Genomic DNA, 27,440 nt, shown 5'->3' with positions numbered 1-27,440 from the left:
CAGGAAGGAGCCCCAAGTAGATGGCGTGGCACCAGCAGAGCGCTGCTGTCTGGGAGGAGCATGGGAGCCCAAACAGCTTGAGCCCACCGCCAATCGAAGAGATGCAACTACAAAGAGTGTGGTCTATCGGCACCTGGTGGAATCAATGACGAAATCCCTTGCTGAACCGGCGGGAAGCACTGATGCCAAGACTATGATGCAGAGCACCAAAGAGAAGCCAGAACCACACCGATGCCTACGCCGAGGAGACCGCTTTCTCCAAAAGAAATATGTGAGACAGGCATGGTGACAAGAGAGAGAGACTCAGAAAGTAAGATTACAAAAACCATAATTTAAAGTTTCTGGGTTGGTGTCATATCTAACTAGCCCTATCCCTAAAGGGATGTTTCCCTCAAATGATGCTGCCATGGGTCGTCGACATCTGAAAGTCCAAATAAAAAGTCTGTCTGTGTCTAAACCTATGCTTTCCCTCATTCTATACAAAAATGTGATAGGGAGTCTTTTGTCAAAAATGAAAAGTAGTGGTTAAACAGAAACGTAAGGAAACCAGGGTTGGCTTCTGGGGGCTTCCTTGCCACTGATCAAAAATAGTTTAAATCAGAAAGGGCTATTTGCAAGACCTTTACCACAGGGTCCTTGTAGTCAACTCCAATACCTTCAGTGTCTTTAAGTTCCTTGGAGTTCCTTTCCCCAAGCTTCAGTTCCTTCAGTACTATAAAACAAACCAGTACATTTCCAACTTAGACGGGCCTCTTAAGGTTCCCTTCCCCAGCTCAGGCCCCTTCCAGCATTAAAACACAAAGTCAGTTTTATCGGGATGTACTTTGATTACTTAAGTAGGCCTCTCGGGGTTCCCTTCCCCAATCACAGGCCTCTTCCAACTTTAAATACAAAACAAAATATATCACAGTTCCTTTTTGCGTTCCTCGGTGTGCCCTTCCCCAAGTTTAGATCCCTTCAATTCCAAACACAAAGTTAGCTGGCCAGCCCTTTTCTTGTTTACAGCATTTCTTACATACAATCTTCTCATTGGGTAAAATCAGAAGTTTTCAAAAATGCCAGGCTCTTTGCTTTTCCTCAGTGCGACCACTATGACCCCTTGCCCTTCTCTGCATTTCTTACTTGCGCTTTCGTTGGCACCTTTTATCTTCAGGTATTTATTGTGCACACTTGCTTTGTCTTTCTATTGCTTTTCATTTTGGGGTGCACACTTGCACTGTTCTTTTCCGCTCTGTACTCCTTCTGTGCCTCTTCCACCTTACTGCGTTAGTGTGCTTTCACCCTTTTGTTTTATTCACTTCTGTTTTTGGCGGTGCTCACTTGCACTTCTTTGCCTTTGCTGTGCGTCCTGGCACCTTTAATACTGTCACTTTCCCTCTGTGCTCACTTGCACCTTTTTCTTACTTTAATTTCAGGTCCCTTGCCCTCTCTTGACTTTGTGTGCCCTCACACTTTTACTTTGCTTCTGTCCGCTTTAAATTTTACATCCGGGTGCTTGCCCTTTCTTTTAAATCTGTTTAATTTTTATACTCTTACGTCCACGCCACTGGCGCACACCATTTAATTGCTTTCTTTCAAATCTGTTTCTTGCTTTCTGCTGTCAGTCTTGCTTTTTCTCCCTTTCCCGTTCCAGCCACCCACACCCTCTTGAGTTTCTCCCTCTCCGTCATGCGAAACTCATTGGGAAGCGTAGCGCCTGCAAACTGTCTCTCCGGGAAGCTTTGGGTCGAGGTCACGGTCTCACTACCTGCCCTTCAGACACTCATGGGCCCGGAACATGACTCAAGGGAACGAGCACTTGTAAGAACTCAGCAAGGTCTCAGCTGTCTCGCTCCAGCTCTCAGGAGACACGGCTCCCCAGTCACGCTGTAGTCCGCCCTCATACAGCAGGCCAGCGTTGCAGCATTGCTCTCCTCCGGATCCTCCTTCCTGCAGCTCCCAGCTTCGTGGCTTCTCTGGTCCAAAATGCTTCTTCAGCTCGTTCATCCATCTGTGTTAAACCACACCTTTTATAGTGAAAAAAAAACCAGTCAAGTGGAGACAGGTGTAAATGGTCACTACTAACTGCCTGACCTTGACTGACTATTAATGAGAATAATCGAGTTCTTTTTAGGGTAGTTGCCCTCAACTTTCCCCACGTTATTCCTATGGGTAATCTTTACTGATCTTAGTTGCCTCTTCCTCGTCTCCGTATTTGTTGGAAATGGGGAAGGCACATGAGGTGAGATTGAAGATACCCGACAAAGGCTGAGGGAAGAGTAGGTTGGGGTATTTTTGGGACTGGGGGGAATGCCATGTCTTGCCTTTCGGCATCCTCCTCCTAATCCCTCGTAACCCTTCACTCAGGTGATCCTCCCTCGCTTGTCCACCCGCAGGGTCGGGATCCAAAATCGATGGCCCTTCCCTGGCCATCTGAATGGAGGATCCAGAGGGAGTGGGTGGGAGAATAACGTCAGGTTTCTCAGACAGCTGCAGCAAACCACATGTGCGGTACGTCCCTGGAGGCGGACGAACAGTCCGGCGATGCCCCAAGAGAGTTTGAGAGACTGGGTGCCCAAGATGGGCAAAGAGAGGAGGTGGTGTGATACTGAAGACCCCATGGAGGGGCAGGAGCCAAAGGATTCCAAACCGAGCCAGAAGAGGCTCAGTCATATAGTGACATTGACAGGAATGGTTTGGCATGCTGGATTTGAACTACTAAAGGGACAAGGAGCACAAAAGATATTTCCATTTCTTTTGCACATCGGGCAGGAAGCCTTGAAAAGAGTTAATTAACTTACTCACAGAACTGCAATGAGGGTGGAAGCCTCACAGACATTTTCTGATCATCAAAGGAGCCTTGTCTAATCCAGAGACAGTACAGTGGGGGGTGTAAAACCAGCCAAGAGCTAGTCATTTGCGCTGAAAGCCCTTGGGAGATCTGTGTTCATAATAGATGTTTTCCTTTTATGTGGTAGGGACAAAGGATCAGGTTAGTTTAGCTTTCTAGACGGCGGACAGACTTCATGGTGTACATCAGGACATGCACCCTTCAGAACTCTATTCTTCCTCTTTGCATAGGGACTGGAAATGTAAGGTTAGTATAGTGTTGACACCACAATGAGTTTTTTAAATTTGCTTAAAAACCGTTAGGGCTGTTCCATAGCACTGTGTGTAAAGTTCAATTGGACTCTGTTTTGCAGTAGCCAATCCTTTTGCATGGCAGAATGCCGATAGATTGAAAGAAGGAAGAGAACGCTGGATTTTTCCTAAATTGACATTGTGCATTGGATACTGCAAAATAGAATCTAATTGAACTTTACACACATCGATATGGAAAAGATCAAGTGATTTTAAGCAAATTTAACTTGGAATCTAACAACTGAAAGGAAACATTTAAAAAAGGTTATAGTTATACTTGTAGGAACTGAATAGGAATTTTGGGATAATACAGATACATGAATGTGAACTTTTTTTTAAAACAATTATTTACAAACAGTGTGGGACAAAAAATATGTAACAAGGCAAAAGTGGGCACTAGAGGCAGAATCAGCGCGCGCAACACTGGGTCATTATGTATACAGTTTATATAAGTTTGGTAAACTGAATGAGCAGCAAGTTCACAGGAGGGAGAGATGTTGCCCACACCTCTGGTATGAGAATGAAAGGGTTGGACCACGTAATTCTTGCACTGATAATAAAGTACACAAGGTGTTTCAAGTTTTCATGCAAAACATTTAATCAGTGATTTGGGTAGGTCAGCCGAGACGTGTTTCTGAAAATAAGGTACACACGTTTTTTCAAGGTTTCATGCAAAAGATTTAATCAGTGATTTGGGTAGGTCAGCCGACACGTGTTTCAACACTTAAAGGTCTTTCTAAAGGCTAAATTGATTCTTGGCTGTCCATGATTAATGGGTTTGTGGCTTGCCAGTTGAAAAAACCAGTTAGAAATGACAGGGCCCCATTCCTTGGTTATGTGGGGGTAATTAAGATTGGCCTCACATATTTGTGGCTTGGTAATCCTATGGGTGTTGGCCCCAGTGGGCTTCCTGTGCCTTTCGGCTCCTGTTCTCCTCGGCCGGTCTCTCGATAGTGACTGGACCAGAGACTAGCCGAGGACAACAGAAGCCGAAAGAGACCTTTGGTTTACGTGGTGGAATACCTACTTTCCTACAAGCTCTCCTCCCTCTTGGAGTTAAGCCCAACTGCTCTGCCAGAGCTAACCTCTGTAGAAAGGTATAGTTCACCTTTTAGGTTAAACATGGGTCTCACCTCAATATATAAAATAAGCAGCATCACATTGCAATTTGCCCTGCAATTCTGTATATTTGCCAATTACTTTAACACTCTAGCTAAAATACTCTCTTCAAAGGAAACACAGCTCACCCTGCAGTCTTCTCTTGCCTCCAGAGCTCTCCCCACCCTCCTTCCTTTTTTCACAGTAAGTTCAAGAGACTAATGGAGAGTGCAGCAATAATTACCTACTTCTCCCTTAAAAGTGCCAAGGACTTGTGTTGAAAGTGGTATCCATGAAAAATAGTTGTGTTTTCAAATAATTACAAATCAGCAGTAATCGGGATACTTTGATTAAGCTAACTACATTCTATTTCGCAAAAGACGTTACATGGTAAACATTTAAGTCAGTCCTGCAGTTCCATTCCTAAGAATTAAAACTGTTCCATAATTGATTCGCATTCAGCCAGAATGACAGAATCCAATTTACCTACCCGACCAAAAGACCCAATCTACATGCCACAAAAAGTTCGAACTTTTTGTGGTATGTATATTAGGTCTTTTGGCGGGATAGGTAAAAAAAAAAAAAAAAAACAAAGGCTGCAGGGTGTCCTCCACAACACCCCGCTCACTATACTATATACAATATACACTACACAACCCTGCAGCTGACCTGCAAAAACCCCCCAAAATAAAACCGAGAAGAAGCTAACCTGAGATTTCTTTTTCTAAAAATGTCAAAAAGACAATAAAAAAGACCCTGTGGCGCCAGTTCCCGATCACAGAAGTGAAAGGGAACTGGCGTTGCAGGGACCAACGAGACTGAAGGAAAGGTAAGTAGGGGTGTGGGGGGGGACTAGGGTTTCGTTAGATTTGGGGTTGGCAATTTTGCATTACGTACATTTCTCATTCCGTCATTTCCATTGCGGTTATTTCGGCCGCAGTAAAACAACCCCAATTCAATATTTCTACTATAAAACACTGCATTGTCTCCATGATTTTCAGTAAAGTTAAGTTTAGGCTAATGGATCTAAAGCTTGTGGTGTGTTTTATATTTAATCGTGTTGGGGAAGGTGCATCTTACAAGCACAGCAGAATACTTCTGTACGTGATAACATAGCAAAATGCTTTTAATGGAAACCCTAGTTGCAGAGGAGCAATGGGCGGCTTTTATTAACAGTGCTTTTAATAATGGGGTGGGCGATTGTGAGGTGTGTGAATTGAAAATCGTGCCCAATTCACTGGTAAGTGCCCATATAAATGAGGTGGATTTAGAGGCCCATATCAACAAAGCTAAGGCCTAAAGTGCGGTTAGTCCGGATGGGTTGTCTATTCTGGTGCTGAAAGCGGAACTGCAAATGTGAGCACACATTCTACTCCAGTTATACCAGCGGATCTGCAAAACGGTTAGCATTCCAAGATCTTGGAGAGCTTCGATCCTAATGCCAGTTTTTAAGAAAGCTCGTTGTGATCTTCCATCGAACTACAGATTGCTAGCAATGCTAGACTGCTGTTCGAAGCTCTTCTCCAATGTATTATTGGAGTTACTCTCAGATTGTGTGGAGGAAAGGGGCCTACTAAATCTCCAACAAACAGGATTTAGGAAGGGCTGCACTCCACTCCACCTCTCATTCAATCTGGACCTTTCTGACCCTCATTTCTGATACCCGGGCTTATCCCAGGTCGTCTCTATGTTTATGCCTTGTAGATTACTCTGCCGCATTTGACAGTGAAGAGATCAAAACTTTGGCCTATGCTTGAATCGTGGCATATTGATCCCTCCCTTCTTTATTTTGTCAGGTTATTGTATAGTGAGACAGAGTTTAGAGTTAGATTAACTCAGCAGGGCAAATTGACTGAGCCTACTAAGCGAGGGCTGGAACAGGGGTGCCCTTTAGCCCCCCCCTGCTGTTTAACCTCTATATCGCTCAACTTCTGCAGATCTTCAGTCAGGTCCAAAACTTCCCTCCATTATTTGCTGGCAAGCATCTGCCTTGCCTATCGTAGGCAGATGACGGGGTTATTCTGTACCAAACCTCAATTGGTCTTCAGCACTCTTTTGCAGGCGCTTCATGAATTCTCCAGTGCTCTAGACCGTAATCCAAATACCACTAACTATCTGGATACTCTCATTAGGTCGAATATGTCCTTCGCACATTCGGCTGTTGATACATCCAATAAGGTTTGGTACAGGTGACTCGCGCTCAGGAAGAGGATAGATGCCCAGGGAGGCAGATGTAGCGAAGCAAAAGTCATAGCATATAAAATTGCAATTATACCTGCAATACTGTATGCCTTAGAGGCCTTACGTGGGGAAGAAGTTGAGTTTGTACCTAAACTCAAAAGGCAGAATTCTTCGGTCTTTGCTAAATCTGCCCTTCTGTGTGCCGGTTGAGGCAATAAGACTAGAACTAGGTCTCCCATCTCTAAGCTCTCTCTGGGCTCTGGCGGCCCGCAAATTCTGGGGACAAAGATGCAGTTCAACCTAGTGGGGAGAAATTCCCTCTTGGGCCTCACGAGACAGCATTCCCCTTGACTCTGTAGGAGTTAATGGTATCGGAATTTGGATTCTAGAGTGAGGACCTCTCTCTTGGAAATTGGGGTATCCCTGAATCTTGGCTCGATTTCAATCTCGCAAAGATACCAGAGAAATCTTGTGCCGCTGATGCGGACAGGGCATTGATACATTTAACAACACCCTGGACATTCACCCAATACCCTTACCAATCTTATGTACTGGGAGTCCCGAAGTCTTACGTATTAAACCTTCGTGTCCCGGCTCTCACCAGATTTACTACTGCTTCACGAATGCAAACCCTCCCTATCCTGGAAATATTGGCACTTGGGAGGGAATTCCCCACAAAGACAAAATCTGCAGGCTGTGTAAGCACTAAATAGAATCCTCCCAACATGTTCTGACCCAATGTGAAATCTTGGCAAGTGCCTAGGAGAAAGCAGATAGCAAATTTAGGATGCCCTTGTCTCTCCAATTATGGAGTAGTATATTTGGGGCGGAATCGCGGTTAAAACCGCCTCAGCATATTATATTTGGGAAATTGCAGCTGTTAGGCTTTCATTATGTGTGGGGAAGATTTAAAGTTATATAAACCAGGATATACAAGTACCTTCTGTCTAGAATGGTTCAGGCACGACAAAAATTGTTTAATCTTTGCTATATTTGTTGTGTTAAAATGTTTACGACTATGCTTTTAAAATATTTTGTATATTTTAAATGTTTGCTATTGTTTTTCTTTTTGACTTTTGTGTAGTGTAAACGGCTACTATGTAACCAAATGCACTTAATAAATAAAAAAAATAAACCTAGTGATGTGGCCTGCTGGTTACGAGTATCTGTAAAGCGGATGCTCAACCCATGAACTGATCTAAAACTCCTTGACATTCACGCTCAGCAATATGTTGCTTTAAATCGGCTGCACTGAAAGTGACAGACTCACAAACTAAAATGCTCCGTTCTCAGCCTGTTGCAGTGCCATCCACACAGGTTAGTTTCAAGATGTAGCTTTCCTCTTTCAGAATGATTAAACAAAGCTAACTAAATATGTAAACGAAGTAGTTCTTAATAGTTCAACTCAGTCTGTACATCTACAGAACTGCTGCAAAAGCATACGCCATACTAATCGAGGAGCAAATGGAGATCTGAAAACTATACATTAGCAACTGGGGGAGAGGTGCCGGCCAATCAGGTCTGCGGCAAAGCGGCCAGAATCGGTAAGTAACACCATGCGTTCCATTCTTGCCATCTGCACCTATCGTCCAGCGTCTCCATGGTGCCCCAGGCTGAGTCTACAATCTCAGAAGCCCCTCACATGAGCACCTTCTGGCGTGCCTCCCGGTCTTAGAATTTCCAAATACGAACAAATGTGTAGTTTGTTTTTAAGGGAAGCAAGTACATGTAAATCATACAAAGCCAGCTTCCCTTAACTATCCTTCAGATTGTCGGAAGCGGCCCCTGTCACTGAGGTTCTAGTAATGCAGTGCAGCTTGATGGCCAACGTTCTAGAGTTCTTTTTTCAAGTGTGTGCGCGTGTGTCTCGCCTTTGCTTCGCAGAGCCAGGAAGTAAGCGAGGAGCCACAGAGCTTAGCAACAAGCCCATAAAAACTCTGCGGCTTTTGGACTGGGAGGCTTCATTTGCCGTTGCATCACCTGTCCCTATTCCTGTGACTCGACAGTCCCGTGTACACGAGTTTCGTGTTTAAGCTTAAGCAGCTGAGCAGCGTTTCAGTCCATTTGAAATTGTGCGACCAGATTACCAGGCAATTTTATCATGCAGGCAGCATGGCGTGCGGCTGCCTTAGACCCGGGCCTATCCCCCCTACGGGGGTTAACCCTCTCTAACCCCTTATCTCCACATTCAAACCCCCACACGTAATCCACACGTAACACACACTTAACACACAGGGCACCACCAGTGTACTAGCGCCACCAGCTGAGGCAACAACTAGTGATCATTCCTTTCTGTCCTAAACATCATTATGGTCTCATACTGTAGCCCAAAGAGAAGGCAGAGACAAAGATCAAAAGAGCACATCTCTTATAGAGGAAAGGTGGCTAAGACTAAGGGTTCCTCTAGGAGCACTGCTAAATCAAGAAATGTTACTCAGTAAACGATTAAATGGGCACCACATGGCCAAACTTTAAGAAAGTTGCGCTCCTGCAGGAGGCCCGCTCAGTGGAGAGCCAAGTGGAGCCAACCACAGGCGTAGATGGAGTTGCAGTGCCTACTCATCAAACCTTTTCCGAACCAAGGCATAGTCTAACAAAAGTCCAGCAACAGTGTAGTGGCACCCAGGACCAGCAGGAGCTGGAAATGGAGAACGGGGTACAACACCCTGCTGGGTGTGATATGCTACCCTCATACTTTTAAGTACAGAAAACGGGGTGTCCATTAGAGAAGACCCGCTGGAAAGAAAAGGTGAGAGAGTAGGACCAGTACAGTCAATATAGATCTGCATAAAAAGCACTATAGCTTTCGATTGACTGTCTATATGACGAAAACAGTTTAACGCCCTGGAAGGCACAAGATGCAGAAGATGCGGGAGTAACCAGTGTGCACATATGGGATCCTGGCAGAGAAACTGACACGAGAGCCTCCCTAATGGCTAAATTTGCCTGCAAATAAGCTTGGTGAAAGCTCAGTCCAAGCCAAGTTATCATCAATGACTCTTCTGAGTGAGAAAGTAACTGGTTCCTTGCAAACCCAGCTAGTGATTTTATGCCCTCTAATACCTGGGGTAATTTGTGAAATTCAGCCAGGCATGGAATCTGAGCTAGACGCGATTTCAATAAACTCACAACTACAGCGATTAGCCCACAGCAGCCGGCAACACTACATAATTTAGAAAACGCGTAGGAGGAGGAACTGAGCTTTTTCCGGGGACCTCGTCAGCAAATGGAGATGTCTGATGCTGAAATGCTCTCCCCTGTTACAGTATATGCAGACTCCCCCAGGAGTAGAGATGTGGTGATCGCGTTACTTAGGCAACAGTCAGCTGCAAGGAATAAAGACCTAGCCAGATTGGACAAGTGTATTGAGATAGTTGAATGGATGATGAAATCTTACTATCCTCTCTGCGGGAATGGGCCAGAATTTCAACAACAAAAAAAAAAAAGCCACCCCCTGTAGAACGTTGGATAAAGCCAGCCAAACAAATGCACTAGATACAGGTGTTAGAAGGCCAGCAGAGATTTACATCAGGGAAAAGGAAGCGCCCAAACCGTCAAATGACTCTAGCCATCAAACCTATGCAGCATGAACTCTCCATCAACAGCAGCGGAAAACCAACGACTTCTGTGGTTGTGAAAGAAATGTTGTGACAATCAATGTGGCAGGAACTCCCAGGGATGAATCGGGTAGTTTGCACGCAAAGAGCATGCCCACAATTAATAACCATACTACCAACAGCAGCAGAGGACTGCTAACAGCAGAATGTTCGACTGTGCAGAGGGAAGAAAAAGTGGGAGCAACCAGCTACGACCAACAACCCTGAGGAACCCAGTACCAAAGGATCCACTTGAAGGCTGGCGGCAGACTAAATGCCATATGGACTTTTAACGGGCGAACCCATGGAAATAAGAACTTGTACAAAAGCATTAACTGAAATAGTGCCATTAGATGACTTATCGCACAGAATTTTCTCCACTTGCCGGCTATCGTCAGATCGTATGTTCTGTGGGGGCTGCAGTGTGCGTTTTGGTTTGTCAAATGGGTTTATAAGACAATGCATACTGAACTGTAAGGAAGTCTTGGCTCTCAGGGGTATTTTTGTACTTTCAGATGTAAATTGTAATGTCTGTCCTATTCATGATTTGTGGTTAGAAACAAACCTCACGCATAGCAGCGCGTCAGGGCATGCACTACCCGATGCCCTAACGGTGCCTCAGAATAACACAAGCTACACTAAATTAGGCCATATTGCTATCTCACACCAGGCAAAGGAAAGCGTTTACTGCAATATCGAATACGCTCCCTCAACGTAGGTTTAATAATGACCAAGCTGCCATAAACCCACATCCTGGAGTGGGGGCAGCTGAGGAATCTCATTTACAAATTATAAGAAGGAACATCGGAGGTGTGAAAAGCAAACTGGTCGATGACGACTGGATTCAGTGGCTGGTTCTCATGTGATCTGCCTGCAGGAATCCTGGCAGCAAGACACACAATGTCCTCTTGTTAGGTTAACCTAAACAAAAATTAACCCACATATTCCATTCCTTTGGTTGAGACACTTCGAATGTTCTTCCCCTTTAAAAATGGCGTTGCTAGTTGTATATGAGGATCTCCGCCAATTTTTATTTCAAGATGGCGCCAGCTTTGACCCGCGGCACCGCCTTTTCCTGTGACGGTCTAGCTCCACGGTCTCTTCCGTGCAACAACATCCGGGCTCGCCGGAAGAGCAACCTTCTTGCTCGAGTCTATAACACGGCACTCGCGCATATACTAAAGAAATTCTGCGGACGTGTTACGCATCAGCTTTGCGCGCTATACCTTATGGATGGCTGGCGCTCTGTTACGAGGTGTTGACTAATTCGTGTCCATGAATGGAGTCTTTACACGCCGGTTGCACAGACATACGGCGGTTTGACTTACCTCAAGGGAATACCTCCCCTCTTCGCTATTAAGGTAAACTCTGGGCATTAATAGAAACAGCTATCAAGAACAATATATTGCACACAAATTTTGTGTGCATGTGTATGGTTGAACTATTACCAACACCAAGTATGCCATTGAAAGCCTGTCTTCGTAGAAATCGCTGATCAATATGCGAGGAAGTGAGTTGCCTTACTGGTCATTCATTTAACATTTGGCACTTCAGATAATATTCATTCAGATGAGTTTTGAAGAAAATAAAATAATGACCATCACGTATTATTACATGAAGAGCATTAGTATAAAACGGTGCACATAAGGATAAATAACATCAAGGAACGACGAGTAAATTTGAGTTTATAAGGCCAAATATCATTTTTTGCCTTTTAGTTCCAGTAACTGTGAGTTTCCACAGCTGCAACAGTCAATTCTGGTCAACTTGTTTCCCATATTCGACACCACACACGCCACAGAAGCAATTAAAAGGTTAGTGTCAATAGCTGCACGTGCACCTAGATAGAGATATGTTACCCCTCTTCTTCTGGTTTTTATTCAATTACCAATACGGTTGTTTGTGTTTTGGTTTTTAGATTGCCACAATATGAAGGGTCCACTGATGTACCTTTTTCTTGACACCAATTTTGCGATGTCACTATCCAATGTCCTGAAGACGGGTTCAGCAAACAGCGAATAGCGGTTTAAATCAGCTATAGAGTGTTTGTTTACAAAAAACTGTTGCCGTTTCCTAGAAACACATTTCTCTGTGTCGACAGAGCCAAGGACAAGCTATTTACAAATTCATCAGTCTGCCACACACCCTTACTAACCTCGCAATGTTGCCATTACATGTGATTTGTGTTTTTTTCTGATTCAAGTAACAACTATGACCCTGATAAATTATTGTTTTACGTGATAATTTGTTTCAAAAAAATGTATTTCTGTTTTTTGTTTCACACAAAATCATGTCTGAATGTTTTTATACATAATTTTATATCTATTGATTAAAATATATATCTATATTTCTTCTTGTCTGGATCTAAATGACCGGCATGATTGGTAGCACTTGCTGCAACTAGACACACCTAGGCGTGTGTAGGCGGGTAGCTGTTCTGTGGCAATTCCCTTATGTATCCGTTTAGATTTGGTCCTCAGCCACACAGCCCCCTAAAAAAAGAGGACCTCCCAGCTCTAATTGCTTGCATTTCTCCCACCCAAAACAAAGCAATCATGTATGTAAGGGGAGGACTATTTTTCCCCAAGAATTGGTTGAGAGGACGGTGACTTAATATAAATAGGAGTTTTTAATGCAAAGTTGTGTCCAAACAAGAATAAACCGCAGGATAAACAATTTGTAGAATAGGTATGTGGGATCCCCAAAAGAAGTAGTATTGGCAGGACCAAATTCATGAATAAATATGTATATATGGAGCTGAACAGAAGGTGCGCAGGGGATATTCCCCCAAAACCGACTTTCAAAGCAGGGCTGAGGAGTTCTCTAACAGATTACTGTCTGATTAATTGCCTTTCAATTGCACGGGTGAAAGGATTTGAAGTCCGACATAGCCCTGAGAGCGACCAAAACCTGCTGTTATTGAATTGGTTAATAAACAACACTAATCTTATACAACCTAGAAGGCCGGAATCCCTGTACGAGTTTAGCCCAATGCATAAGTTAGAGAAAGTTGAGATTCTGCCTTTACTGGATACCGAATCTAAACTTTTACAGGATACCTTGTTGAGGGAGCAACAACCCACCAAAGTGCCAAATTATTTCACGCATTTGCAGTCAACATAACCCAAAAATTGACCCCTGTGTATCAGGTAAGAGAATACCTGTGTCAAATAACAGAAATGCACCATGGTTTGACGCAGAATGTAGACGAGCGAAAGGGGAACTTCACTGTGCCTCTTAAAAGTTTGCCGGGATTCATACCGGCAAACTTCTACAGCTTAAATAAAGCCTATTAATCGTTACTGACACAAAATTAATCTTTTCACGATAAAACAGTAGGATTACCCGGATAGGACTGTCTGTGAAAATAACTCAAGAACGTTTTGGGAGATGGTGAAACAGGGTTTTGAGGGAGTAAACATGGGCCCTGTAAAAAGAATCACAGGCTATCAATGGGTATCCCATTTTAGTGAGATCCTTCATGATAGAGTAGCTCAATCGCAAGTAGCCATAGTCAATCGAAGGGAACCGCACAGCAAGGTCATTTTCACAGAGAGATATAGAATTAAAAACAAGAATGCTTAAGAACGGTAAGGCGGCAGGATCCAACTCTACCCTTCCGGACACGCAAGCAGGTTTTCGAAGGGGCTTCTCCACGATCGATCAATGCTTTAGATTAGACACAATCACAGTGAAGTACACTAGGAGGAGGGCTATTAACTATCTTGAGAAGGCCTTCGATTGTGTTAATCGCATCTTGCTGTGGGCAAAACCTAGGAGAAAAGGCACCCCCTTTGGATTACTGCACTTAACTCTCCTCAACGAAAATACATCGGCTAAGGTGAGATGTACAGACCATAAGTACTTAAAAGGTTCTACGATAAGCGTAGGAGTAAAACAAGGATGCTTATTAGCCCCATTACTTTTTTTGCTATTCCTTTGCGATTTTGACCTAAATGAGGAACCCCAAGGCTTAATCGTGCCAGTTCTAAATAACACAAAGTTTAGTAGCCTACTATAGGCAGATGACAGAGTGCTTTTGGATTTGACACAAAGGAGTCTCCAAAGGAGCTTGGAATACTCCAAGTATTACTTTTTGGATCATGGCCTCAAGCAGAATACCCTAAAAACCAAGGTACTGGTCCGTCCTCATTCACCTGGGCATTAGACAATGAAACAATAGAGGTGGTGGAGGAATATAAATATTTGGGCTTGATATTCTCGAGAGTGGATGGATGGAGCAGCCACAAACATGGTAGTCAACCAGGGATGGTAACCTTAAGAGGTCTTATACGGGTACTACAAATTTGGTGGCAAACGCCTTGAAGTGCATCCAAGTACTCAGGCCAAAAATGAATATAGCAATTATTTATGGTGCAGAGATCTGGGTTGCAGCCACATACCGACGCCTCGATACACTGCTGAACCCTGGGCTGAATAGGATCACGGGTGTACTGCATAAAACCCCAGCAGATTTATTAAGGTATGAGCTGCCGAGGGTTCGTATTGCCCTACAAGCCCAGCGGAGGTGTCTGGAATTTCATCTGAATGCACAATTGGGCCCTTCAGTGAACACAAATATTGGGATTACAGTGAGAGAGTCCATGAAAATAAGTAGCAAGCATTTGGGGCTCTGGAAAAAACCATGGACTTGATCTGTTGAAGAGATGGGGGTTGAATGATGTAATGTTTGTTTGTTTATTCATTTATATGGCGCTCTGGACCAGAAGGTATGAGGGCGCAGGTATAACAAGGATATTCTCAGCTTAGTTACAGTGCTGTACATAGTTTACAGAGTGTACATAGGTCAATACAGTTGCAAAAGAATCAAAGAGATACGAATACAGTTTATACATAAATACAATATTTACAGCAGAGATGTCAGTTGGGATGGCGCTGGGAGAACTGACGCTTAGACAGCACAACACTCTTTTAAAGGATAAAGCAGGAGAACTTGAGCTAAAGGCTCTTCAGTGTGAGATGTGCAAATTTACCCTCCCGAAAATGTTATTGCTGCAGGCCAATCATGATGGTAGCACGCCAGCAATTACCAAAATAAAAATGGCAGAATGTCGGATGAACATCTTATGCGCCAAGTTAAACGTGCTACCATTGAGAACAAGGGCACCAGGACTTGAAGTGGAAGTGATTTGGCCATGTGGACTGAGGCGTAAGGAGGATTTGGCACACTTCCTTGCTGGACTGCAGATTCTTAATACAACTCAGAAGGCAATGGCTCAGACCACATCTGAAAGCAGCCTGCTTGCGAACCGCCGGGATAGTTTGGCTTATGCAATGCAGTGCAATGGAACGGTTTTTTAAAATATGATTTAGTGCACTTAAAAAGGCAGCCCTGGAAGCAGTCGTGTCAAAAGTGCAACGTTTTAAATATAGTGTGTTTTTTTATGGATTTTATATCTGAATACACTTTTTACTACTTAAATCAGTTGTACTGAAAGTGACAGATCCACAAACTAAAATGCTCAGTTCTCTGCCTGTTACAGTGCCATTCACACAGCTTAGGCTCAAGATTTATCGTTCTCTTCCAGAATTAATACACAAAGCCAACTAGATACAATGTAGTTAATAATTCCACTCAGTCTGTACATCTACAGACATGCTGCAAAAGCATACGCCATGCGTATTCAAAGAGCAAACAGATCTGAAGACTATATAGGAGCAATTGGAGAGAGATGCTGACCAATGAGGTATGCGGCAAAGAAGCCAGAATCTGCAAGTAACGCCCAATCTCAGAAGCCCCTCACATGAGCACCTTCTGCGTGCCTCCTGGTCCTAGAAAAAGTTATTTCTAAATGTAAACAAATGCGTAGTTTTTTTTTAAAGGGAGGCAGGTACATGTAAATCATACAAAGCCGGCTGCCCTTAAAACAAAAAATGTGGCAGCGTATCGGGGTGCTATTAGCAATAAATACAGTTTTATGGGGCAGGCAGGGGGAGAACACTGCACCTCGGGTCTAACAGGCTTGGGCTGGTTTTAGGCAGAATTGCACGCAGGACCCTCTGGGACCTCCACATACAATTAGGACTATGGTTGTAAGCAAAAACCAACCTTTGGTATAAGTCTGTACTACAGTTTTGCGGTAGCGAGCTGAGAAGCCAGGCTTATCTCAAGAGGGAATGTAAGCAGTACAAGAGGTTACAGAGAGGTCTTACAATCACAGTGGTTCAATTAGACACTTATACTCAAGGTTTCTTGGTAAAACACTTTTTGATTTATTACACAATCATTTAGAAAACATACACTAGAAGGAGGAAACTTAATATTATACACAAACACACTTCAATAACAAACCAACAAGTTTCTGAACAAATTAGGCTCTCCTGAAATAGGAGTAAAATGGCATTTCAGTTACTTTCAATGGGAGCAAAAAGGCATGAGTTAGTAGAATAGATCCCAAATACTTTCTCAGGCAGTGCAAATAGTTATAGTTCAGTAGAGGACTCAATTCAGTTCAATAGGCATAGGCCAAAGTCAATGGACTAGTGTCTTCATTAGGAAAGAGCAGTTCTTGAAGTAAACAGTGAACTCTTTGCCAAAGTTCTCAAAAGTAGTTTGTACGAAAAAAACAATTATATGTTGGGTCACAAGCTGATTAGGCCTGTAAATTGGGAAAGGTCCACGAACTTTCACCGAAGAGAAGCATTCTCTCAATCGGGTTGTCACAGTACCTTTAGTATGAAGCAAAAGATGCCGCTGAAGACGATGGTTCCTGGCAGTTACTGCAGATCTCACTGTTGCTGAGCGTCAGTCGTGGGGACAAGAGGGAGGACGTCGGGGGACTCCTGCACTGCACGGGATCGTCGGAAAATGCTGACAAAATGGAGTCACTTCAGTTTGAGTAGCTGTTCTTCAAGCACACAAGCTGGTGTCCTTCCCCATGGTTAATCCCAACCAGCTTCGAGAATGGTATCCAGGTGGCTTACGAGTTGATTGGTCCCACCAACTCAAAGGAAGAATGAAGGGGCTTCTCTGTCGAGATAAACTTGTCAATTCGGACTTGCAGCAGGGCTTCACCGGGCAAACCAACAGTCCAGGAGTTGCAGTGGCCATCTTCTTCCAGCTCGTCTTCGGTTCTTTTGTTCCAGTGGTTGACTCTGCTTTTCAGTCCAGGAGACTCGCCTTTTAAACAGTTTTCTCCCATTCATTCCAGCCCAGCTGCCACTCACCCAGCAGAGTGGCTGCCCTTGCCGGACAGTCAGTCAATCACGCCAGAGTGCATTTGGGTCTCCTAGGAGACTAAGCACAGGGCGTTTCGGGCACCTCCCTCACTTCTTGCCATGGAAACAAAGGGACCAAACCTGGTTTGGCGCGCAGAGACAAACACTAGAAGGACCTTTCCAAAAGAAATGGTGGAAAAAGAAGACAAGGACCTGTTTAAGCAAAAGGGCTTAAGGCGCCATCTTGAAAAACATGGCTCCCGCGATTTTTAGCTACCGGTGTTCGCGTTTGGGAAAAATCATGGTAGTTTGTTCTAAAACCACTGCCACCAGCCATTTCAATAGAAAAGGGCAGAATTTGACTGCTACATGAGTTTCCAGACACAGGGGATACTAGGTAACTCCTAGAGCACTCCAGTCAATTTAACCTTACATTCTCTGGGAAACTGTAGTTTATCACAGATAAGGTATTTAAACATTTGGGAAGTCTAAAAAGACATCCCTGTGTCACTGCACTGAGGGTGCTGTGTAATACACATGAAAAGATGCCTATGGAGTTATCTTAAAACGCCATAATCAAAGAACACCAGTGTAAAATATACACCAAAATACATGAAAGAATGGGAAAAAAGACTCACTCTTTCCAGGTCAAATAAGCAAGTCCTCAAAATCCAGCAGAGTTGCTGGGGGTCTCTAAGGTGAAGGGAATTAGCACATTTATGAGAATTCTCCATAACACTCGCCCCCCTCCCCCCCAGTCTAAGTGACAGGAGGATTTAATCCACCCCTGGATGAATCTCCTTACTCCAGTCAGTCAAACATTCTGGAGACCATCAGCATTTTGGTGATTACACCTGCAGTCCCAATTGTATGTGGTGGTCCCAGAGGGTACGGCATGCAATTCTGCCTAACAGCTGGGTAGCCGATACCGCCCTGGAAAGTCTGAGGCAGCTGTATTTACCAGTATATTGAAATCAATTAATATCAATGAGAGGCAAAGGCCATCTTGTCCACCTGGTGTTGCCAATTTATTACCATGTCTGCTAATACATACGCTGTACCTCAATATCGAGGTCTGACTTTCCACAAACATTATGAACTTTGGATTTATTAAAATTTTGAACTTCTTACATAGCACATGTCAGGGCATGCATAAAGCATGTGTAGGCACTACCCCGCACAACACTGACTGCACCTAGTTGCACAGTCTTGCACTGAAAACTGTTCTCTGAGCTTTCCCATATATATTTTGAGGGGTTATTTTTGGCTTTTGATACAACCAATCTTTATATTTTAGACATTAATCTCGCTGTCTTACTTCAGAAGTTCATAAAAATGGTTTATTGTTGATAATTGTATGCCATTGGTACAAATTACTTTTGGTTACATTAACCATTAGGCGAAATTGTTAATCAAATCGGATTGCTAATAAAGAAAATTGTAATTAGCTAACACATGTATGCCTTGCACCTTTAGGTTAGAGGATTACACATCCCTCAACAGAAGATTGTGCAAAAATCTCTAGCAGCAGCTTTTAACATAAAAACTTCAGCTTAATAATCTCACAAGAATGTGCCAAAAGAAGTTTGAGGCTCTGACACCACACTGTATAAAAGAATACTCAGAGTAAGAAAGTGAGTCACAAATTAAAGCAAGGCATAAATAAGTTTTCAAAAATTGATTGGCAGAGTTTGCGAATTAAAATGGTCCTTGACTGGCAAACAGACCCATTTGATCAATAATGTTGTACTAATATTGTTAATGTCACCAGAAGTGATTTGTACCCAAAACATGAAACGGGCAACAATACAGCCATTTTACATACCTCTGAAATAAGGTGTTAGTGGGAGGAGTACAGCCTGCAAATTCTTTAAAATTCACCTAGACTTTCAGGACGGTTAACTTAGTTTACCTATTCAACCCAAGAGAAATGCACTCGACCCATTGCATTAAATGACAACAAATTTAAATGGAATTTAAATGGTTCATGTCACTACAAACCAACGTTATGTTTGGCACAGTGCTGCCACCCAGAGGCCAGCCATGCACAGCGATAAGTTTAATTTGACATTTACTTCAAACAAATAAATGTTAAATTAAAAAAGTATTAAACAGCCTTTACAAATAGTACTCGCCGTTCATATAATCTAATCGACTATGCGAGTGGGCGAAAAGACTTTGCAAGCCCTGGATGAGCATCTGTAAAATGTAAAAGGTTAGCTGCATGAATGGACACAAATAAATAGATATGATAAAAAAGCTCTGCAAACAGTTTGGTCAGCGGTCTCGTGCGGGTGCTAATATATAATGCAATCATAACCATAAAGCAAAGTGAGCTCTAGAGGCTAATTACTGTGTATGGTAGTGCAGTAGATCTGTAGATGTACACACTGAATGGGACTATTGATCACTACTTTGTGCAAGTTCGTTTTGTGTATCCATTATACAGGAGGAAAGAAAGAGACTAAGCAGAGTGCATGGTGCAGCAAGCAGAGAACTGGGCAAACTGGGTCGAAAATTGTACTTTGTGGTCATCTCACTTTCAGGGTAGCTGGTATATAACAACAGGGTGATAATATAGAATGTCAAGGAGTGTTCATGGGTTGAGCACCAATTGTACAAATGTATGCAAAAAGTAAGTTACATAAATTGGTTTGCAAGCAAAAGCATTTGTTTGTGTGATAATGTAAATTTTCAAGTGTTCCCTCGTCAATATGATGCATCTTCCCCAACAAAATGAAATATAGTTTACACTATGAGATTTAGATACACTAACCTAAACTTTACTCTAGAGCATGGAGATGATGCATTGTTATACAGTATCAATACTGTAATTATGCATTATGTAACAACTTACATTCTAGGAATGGAATTGCAGAACTGTTTTTTTTTTAATATAAAGTTAACACATACTGGTCTTTGCCAGACAGGATATGGAAAGCTTAATAAAAGCATCACCCTGATTACTTCTGGTCTGCAATTATTTGAAAAAGAAATTATTGCCTAGCACTCTTACACAGGCCTTTGGCTCTTAAGAGTGGAAGAGATGATTACTGCTGCACTTCTCCCAATTAGCACTTGAAGCGAATAGGGTGAAGAGAGCACCAAGGAATGCAGGCCGAGCTGAGCTTTCATTGAACAAGTCAACTTAAATAGCTAGCATTGCTACACGAATATCAATTTAATTAGCAAACCTACAGAATTGCACAACACTGCTTATTTTATGCCTTGAAAAGCTACTTTTTAAAGCTTAGTTTATATACATGGAGTTTACTAGTTTGACATGCAACAAAAGAAAAGTTTCTCATTCGGCAATAAGATGTGGAAAATAAAGCTACTGCGGCACCAATTTGGCTTAAGATATTTCAATAAGAATTGAAATAGAGTGGGTTTAAAATGATGGCTTTGCTGCTTAACCAAATTGTGATATCCAGAGCAAATAATTAAATCTAACTTTAAAAATGAGAGTCTGCAGAAGTGCTTAAGTTCACAGTATTACAAAAATGCACCCCTTACCAAGGTGCATATTTAACAAGGGTCTCCTAACAACAAAATGGCTCAGCGACGCCGACCATCAACAAAATTCCTGAACTTCTCCCAGAGTTCCAATCTAAGGTAACGTCCATGTGCTCGTGGACTACGAGAGGCCACGAACATCTGACTAAACCAGATGCATTCGACCTGGCCCAATTTGATATCATTTGCCTCCAGGAGACCTGGCTGCTGGAGCAACCAACGATAGACAGATATGAAACGTACATTTCTCCAGAGAGCAAGGGAATGTTTGGCAGACCATCGTCAGGCCTCTTAACTGTAGTCAATATTGGTTCAGGCATCTCTATCAAAAAGAAAGTGACAGAAACCTATGGCATTTTGGCTCTACAGAGTGGCTTCACCCAGAAAAGGCTTCAAGGGGAAAAACTAAATCCAATCTATCTAGCCATCATAAATGTCTACTGGAATCCGCAAAGAACAAGTAACATCGATTTCTGCAATGTCATTGCGGATACCCTAGACAAATTTACAACCGAAATGGCTAGATGTGAGCAACCCCCTTTAAGTACCCATCCTTCGCCATCTTTTGAACGAGGTGCGCTATGGTCAGATTTCATGGACTTTAGAAATTTCCATAATGTGGCAATAGCCCGAGGCCACCTTCCAGCGATTCCAACCTGGGAACGAGCTGATACCTCAGTGACGCTGGATCATATATTTATTTCATATTCTCTTCTACCTTCTGTAGATTTTTATGAAGTCTTCAGAACTAAAGCCAGCGACCATAATTTGCTGACAATGACTTTCGAATCAGTGAGCAGCCCTAAAGAAATCTATCCAGTTGACGTGGAGCTATCACGCAAGTCTTTGCGAATCAAATTTACAGCGATAAACATCAAGGTGATCACACAAAAATTTAACAAGGAGAACCGAAACACCATGGGCACGCAAATCAGACCAAATTATCTCCCATTCTTCATGATGCACAGGAAAAAACAAGGAAATCAAATTCCATCAAATGGAAATAGGGTCCATGAATATGACACTCAACTGGTCCTGAAAAGAAGAGAACTGCGCAAATTAAGGCGGCTGGCCAGAGCCTCTGATAATATTGAGCAAAAAGAAATCGCCATAGCTGCCACAAAATCCTACAGAGTATGGTTGAAACACCACAAAGGCGCCATGTATCAGAACGACGCAGAGCAAATGCTAAGAACCCTGACGTCAAAAAACTCCAGAGAATTCTGGGCTTTAATTAAAAACAAAAACAGTGTGACAAATAATCAACTGTCAAATGTAATATCGGAATCAACCTGGACAACTTTTTTCACAGCCCAATTTGCATATTTTCCCCAAACTACAGGAAACTATATACATCCCATGGTGGCAACATGGGCTGACCTTGCAGTCCAAGATGAGATTCTGACTACAATACTGAAATTGAAAACGTCAAGGGCACCGGGACCAGACGGTCTAACTAACATGGACCTAAAACAACATCCCCACGAATGGTCCCGCTCTAATAAGAAAAATGTTTAAGCTATGCCAGGCCACGAAACAAATTCCCAAAACACGGACTGAAGCGGTAATAGTTCCTAGATAATCCAGGTAATTACCGTTCCATAGCCCTCCTAGATATCATGGGCAAGATTTTTGCAACTCTTCTTCTAAGCAGATTCCACAGATGGGCAAGAACATCTCCATGTTTGGATCAACTGCAAACGACCTCCGTCAAGAATGCAAGCACAAGTATAAACATCTTGACTTTAAACATCATAAAAGAAAACTTGAAGAACGGTGCCCCAAAAGTATACATAGCTTTCATAGACTTGAGGCAAGCTTTTGACAAAATGAGTCGGCTGAAGCTATGGTCAAAACTATCAAACTGGAATTGCCCGGGGGTAATCCTAGAATCGATGACTGCACTCCATATGGACACGAAGCTGAGAGTTTGTTTAAATAGACAAGGAATGATGTCAGACCAAATTCCATCAGAACGCGGTGTGAAGCAGGGATGTCCGCTCGCCCCGGCCCTCTTCATTGCATTTCTGGGTGACTTTCAATACACCCAACCGGCGGTAAGAGCATTCCCACCAAAAGTGGGCAACACTTCAAAATCCAGATACTCTACGCGGACGACCTGATCCTTATGGATCAGACCCAAATAGGGCTTCAGCGCCAACTTAGTAATCTGGCCAAGTACATAGACGAAAATGATCTGGAAATAAACATCGCCAAATCCAAAATTCTGATCATGGAGAAAAAAAAAAAAAAAAAAAAAAAAAAAAAGAATCGCTCAACTACAAACAACAACGGACGCTGGTTTTTAAACAACACGAAGATAGAAACTGTTACTAGCATAAAATATTTGGGAATAATGTTTGATGCAACATGCTCGGAAAAAGCTATTCACTTAGCCCTGTGGGCAAAAATCAAAACACTAACAACCCAAACCAGACTAGTAGACCGGAAATACAGAAAATTCTCCCTGCTACCGGCAATACAATTTTACAAGCAAAGGGTGGTTCCTTTGGTAATCTACGCTAGGGACCCTGCCCTGAACATCCAAGACACGATATGGCCTAAATTGGAAGGTTTTCTGTGGAAAGCAGTAGTTGCCTTCCCAAATCGACATCAATTTCAGTCATTAGACGTGAATTGGGCCTACTATTGTTGAAAGCTTCAGTCGAACAAAGTCAGATGAGACTTCTGCGAAAAATTATTTCTCCAGATACTCTTCCGATATATAAATCGATTCAGGTGGAACTTATCCGAGGACGCTGCAACGCCTTGAACTAATGGGAGCAAAAACTAAAAAAAAAGCTGGCAGACCTAGCCTGCACAACAGAGGATCTAATGCAAAATCCAAACAGGATAAAGATAAAAATAGCCCAAGAGGACTGGATCCAAACATGTGAGTCAACTATGGCAAACAAGTTACTGGCCCACCTACCTCCAACGACAAATAAGCTGAGTTTACCTCTGAATTATTGCATAAAATTCCCTGATAAAAGACTACAGAAAATATTTATGAAAATGAGATTCAACCAAATGCCAACGCAAGAAATTAGTGCCATCCGGACAAAATCTCTATCAAAAGCATGTAGACTATGCCCAGAGACACAAGCAGTGGAAAACATAAGACACCTACTCCTGAACTGCGCCAAAACAGCACATCTGCGAGACGCTTTTCTGTTACCCATGCATTCGAGAAGAGGACACATGGTGGTGTCGCCTGGTCGCACGTGAAAAGACTAAATGGTCTACAGCGGCAGTAAAGATGTTGGAGGCTGCACTTAAACTAACGATAGAGACTGACAGTTCACCCAGTATTACTTTAAGTTTTACCTCTTTGTGCGACTTTCTTTATCCTGGGCGATCTTTCGTTTTCATGCTTTCCCTGCACTACTTTTTACTTGAGTGTTATGAGAAAAGATTTCTTGTAAAAATCAAATTTTGTTTTGATTATAGACAAGTAAGTAATTTTTTTTTTTTTTAAACTAAGTTCATACCCCATTTCGCTTCCCAGTAAAGCGGATTTTTTTTTTGTCCTGATCCAGCACTTTTGGAAAAATTCAAGTCAGTTATGGGCCAAAATGTTTCACAGCTTTCTAATTGGCCTACACGTCAGGTAAAAAGTATCCATTGGGAAAAGAACTAAAAATAAAAAAAATTACTATTTCGCTCTGCAGGCGAAATTGTCAAAGCAGACATGATTTGCACAGTATTCACCAATTTCTATGTGGAGGAGAATCCTGGCCGTTTCACTCACCCCTAGTTGTCGAGCAACCGCCCAACAAGTGGTAACAACCTTTTCAATCTGGAAATATCAGTTCATGTTTTTTATTTCACCGCAAAACATTTTTTTATCTGGCTAAATTGGACTGCGTTAAAACGCAGCTGAACGTGCACAATTCTAGCAGGTAGGAACCAACAGAACCACGCGTTCTGACTCCAATTCCTATTATGTTTTAACAATATCAGTGACTTGATGAGCTTTAAAATGTACCGCTTACAGCCAAATTAAAACTTTGATGTTTTGGACGAGTTACTTGCACTCCTGTCCACTACACCTTATCATCCATTACACATCCCTGGCCTCTTAACTCCTCGCCCCCACTTCCATTCACCATATAGTGTCTTAAAACCTTCCAAATGCATCCCTACCGACAGAGAGCCCACCCCGACCACTGCTAAGGTCCCTCTGTTGTGTCTTAAATCAATGATGATTCATCACTCCCTAGAGAACTGACCCCACCCCCTCAACTTGACCCCTCCTACACCTCGCCAACCCACCTAGACTAAACCCTCCCACCTCACTACAAACCATCCCACAATGCTGCGTCCCGTCGCAACCGCTTCGTTTAACATTCGCTTTCTGCACACTTCTGTAATATCCGAGTCACCCTTCCCCTGCACTGAAAGAATCTCTTACTGTCCAAATAATGTTCCAGGTACATTCCAGCCGCCATCTTGGACGAAAACAAACAGCCTTTTCCGGCACCCTCCCTTTCCTCTTTCCTCTCGCTAGCAGTGCGCCACCGCAGTGTGACGTCACGTCCGCCCATTTGAAAGCCGCTCCTTTAGGGCCGCCATTTTGCTCGTGGGCAGAGTTACGTCACGTGCCACTTCCGAAGTGCCGGTTATATATGGCAGCGAGGATTAGTTGGATAACACTACAAGACACGTTCTGTTTAAAATGTTTACTACAAGACACGTTCAAGGCTAGAACACGATTGCTAATTTTTTTCAAGTTGTATTCGGATATTTCTGAAACGTTACGTTTATATTTACAAACGGAGAAAACACTTATGTAAACATGCACATTTGTAGATGAAACTTAAATTTAAAAAAATGCAGATATATATATATTTTGTTAAAGCTTGAAATGGAGCTTGCTCAATTCTAAGATGGCCGGCTGACGGTCAGTAGCACGACTATATTTTTTCCATCTAGATAGAATTGTGGATACTAGCATGTCCACACCTAGATAGAATTGTGAATACTAGCATGTCCACACCTAGACATAGCTCTCAACCATTTGGTTCGCAAAGGCGGGTGAAAACACCCGATTTAATTTTTGGCGGGTTAGAGGCCCATTGAAACGAATGGGCTTGCAGGAGACTTGGCGGTGAGTCAGCTGTTTACAAGGCGGGTGACACCCGCCAAAAGTGTGTGAGTTGAGAGGTATGCCTAGATAGAATTGTGAATACTAGCATGCATAGCTCTCAACTCACACGCTTTTGGCGGGTGTCACCCGCCTTGTAAAAGGCTGACTCACCCTCCAAGCCTCCAGCACTCCCATTCATTTCAATGGGCGTCTCACCCGCCAAAAACAAAATCGGGTGATTTGACCCGCCTTTGCAACACAAATGGTTGAGAGCTATGAGCATGTCCACACTTAGATAGAATTGTGAACATTAGCCTGTGTCTCATCTAGATGGAATTGTGAATGTTAGCATGTCCACACCTAGATAGAATTGTGAATATTAGCATGTCCACACTTAGAACTGTGACTACTAGCATGTCCACACTTAGATAGAATTGTGAACATTAGCTTGCGTCGCATCTAGATGGAATTGTGAATGTTAGCATGTCCACACTTAGATAGAATTGTGAATACTAGCATGTCCACACTTAGATAGAATTGTGAACATTAGCCTGCGTCGCATCTAGATGGAATTGTGAATGTTAGCATGTCCACACTTAGATAGAATTGTGAATACTAGCATGTCCACACTTAGATAGAATTGTGAATATTAGCATGGCCACACCTTGATAGAATTGTGAACATTAGCCTGCGTCACATCTAGATGGAATTGTGAATGTTAGCATGTCCACACTTAGATAGAATTGTGAATACTAGCATGTCCACACTTAGATAGAATTGTGAACATTAGCCCTCGTCGCATCTAGATGGAATTGTGAATGTTAGCATGTCCACACCTAGATAGAATTGTGAATATTAGCATGTCCACACTTAGAGAGAACTGTGAATACTAGCATGTCCACACTTAGATAGAATTGTGAACATTAGCTTGCGTCGCATCTAGATGGAATTGTGAATGTTAGCATGTCCACACTTAGATAGAATTGTGAATACTAGCATGTCCACACTTAGATAGAATTGTGAACATTAGCCTGCGTCGCATCTAGATGGAATTGTGAATTTTAGCATGTCCACACTTAGATAGAATTGTGAACATTAGCCTGCGTCGCATCTAGATGGAATTGTGAATGTTAGCATGTCCACACTTAGATAGAACTGCGAACATTAGCCTACGTCGCGTCTGGATAGATTTATGAAGTTAGCATGTCATTGGCAGATACACTGGCCACTAGAGTCTAAATGGAGGATAAGGGGAGCTATCAGAGAGCATGTTAGAGGCGGGGACTAGAGGAGTATGGAACCTGTATGCCAGTCAGACCCAGATCAGGACAGAGCCGCAACAGGGAGACTACGCTTCAATTCAGGATAGAGATGCAAACTAACCAACCCTACTAACAATTTCCCTTTCTGCATACACCTCTCAAACTCCAAACCAAACACAACCAAAACCTACAGCACAACAAACCGCACAAACTTCACTGCATTGCATCAACAAAACAAAAACACACATAGCCTTGCACAGCAGTACACGACGACTACCGGCCGCAAACACCCCAGGCCCAGCCAACGGACCCACCGGGCTGAGGCCGCCAACAGCACATCACTGCTCTCTTGCACTTTTCCTGCTTCCTCCCACTAACTCAACCTCCCCTCCTCTTTCA

At 42.9% G+C, this 27,440-nt stretch overlaps 1 protein-coding gene across 1 annotated transcript in view; it reads right to left on the bottom strand.

The window, feature by feature from the left end:
• The window catches only part of ING4 (inhibitor of growth family member 4), a 93,148-nt gene extending 67,940 nt beyond the window's left edge, over positions 1-25,208 (bottom strand). The window contains exon 1 of the mRNA XM_069650671.1: positions 25,105-25,208. Coding sequence (XP_069506772.1) covers positions 25,105-25,141 — 37 coding nt within the window. The 5' untranslated portion in view covers positions 25,142-25,208. The remainder of the gene's footprint in view (positions 1-25,104) is intronic.
• Between the last annotated feature and the right edge of the window lie 2,232 nt (positions 25,209-27,440).

This window comes from Ambystoma mexicanum, chromosome 3p (assembly GCF_040938575.1).
Source record: "Ambystoma mexicanum isolate Mex_15411 chromosome 3p, UKY_AmexF1_1, whole genome shotgun sequence".
Classification (NCBI taxonomy): domain Eukaryota; kingdom Metazoa; phylum Chordata; class Amphibia; order Caudata; family Ambystomatidae; genus Ambystoma; species Ambystoma mexicanum.
Note: the sequence above shows the minus strand (reverse complement) of the source record. Positions and strands in the feature narration are given on the sequence as shown.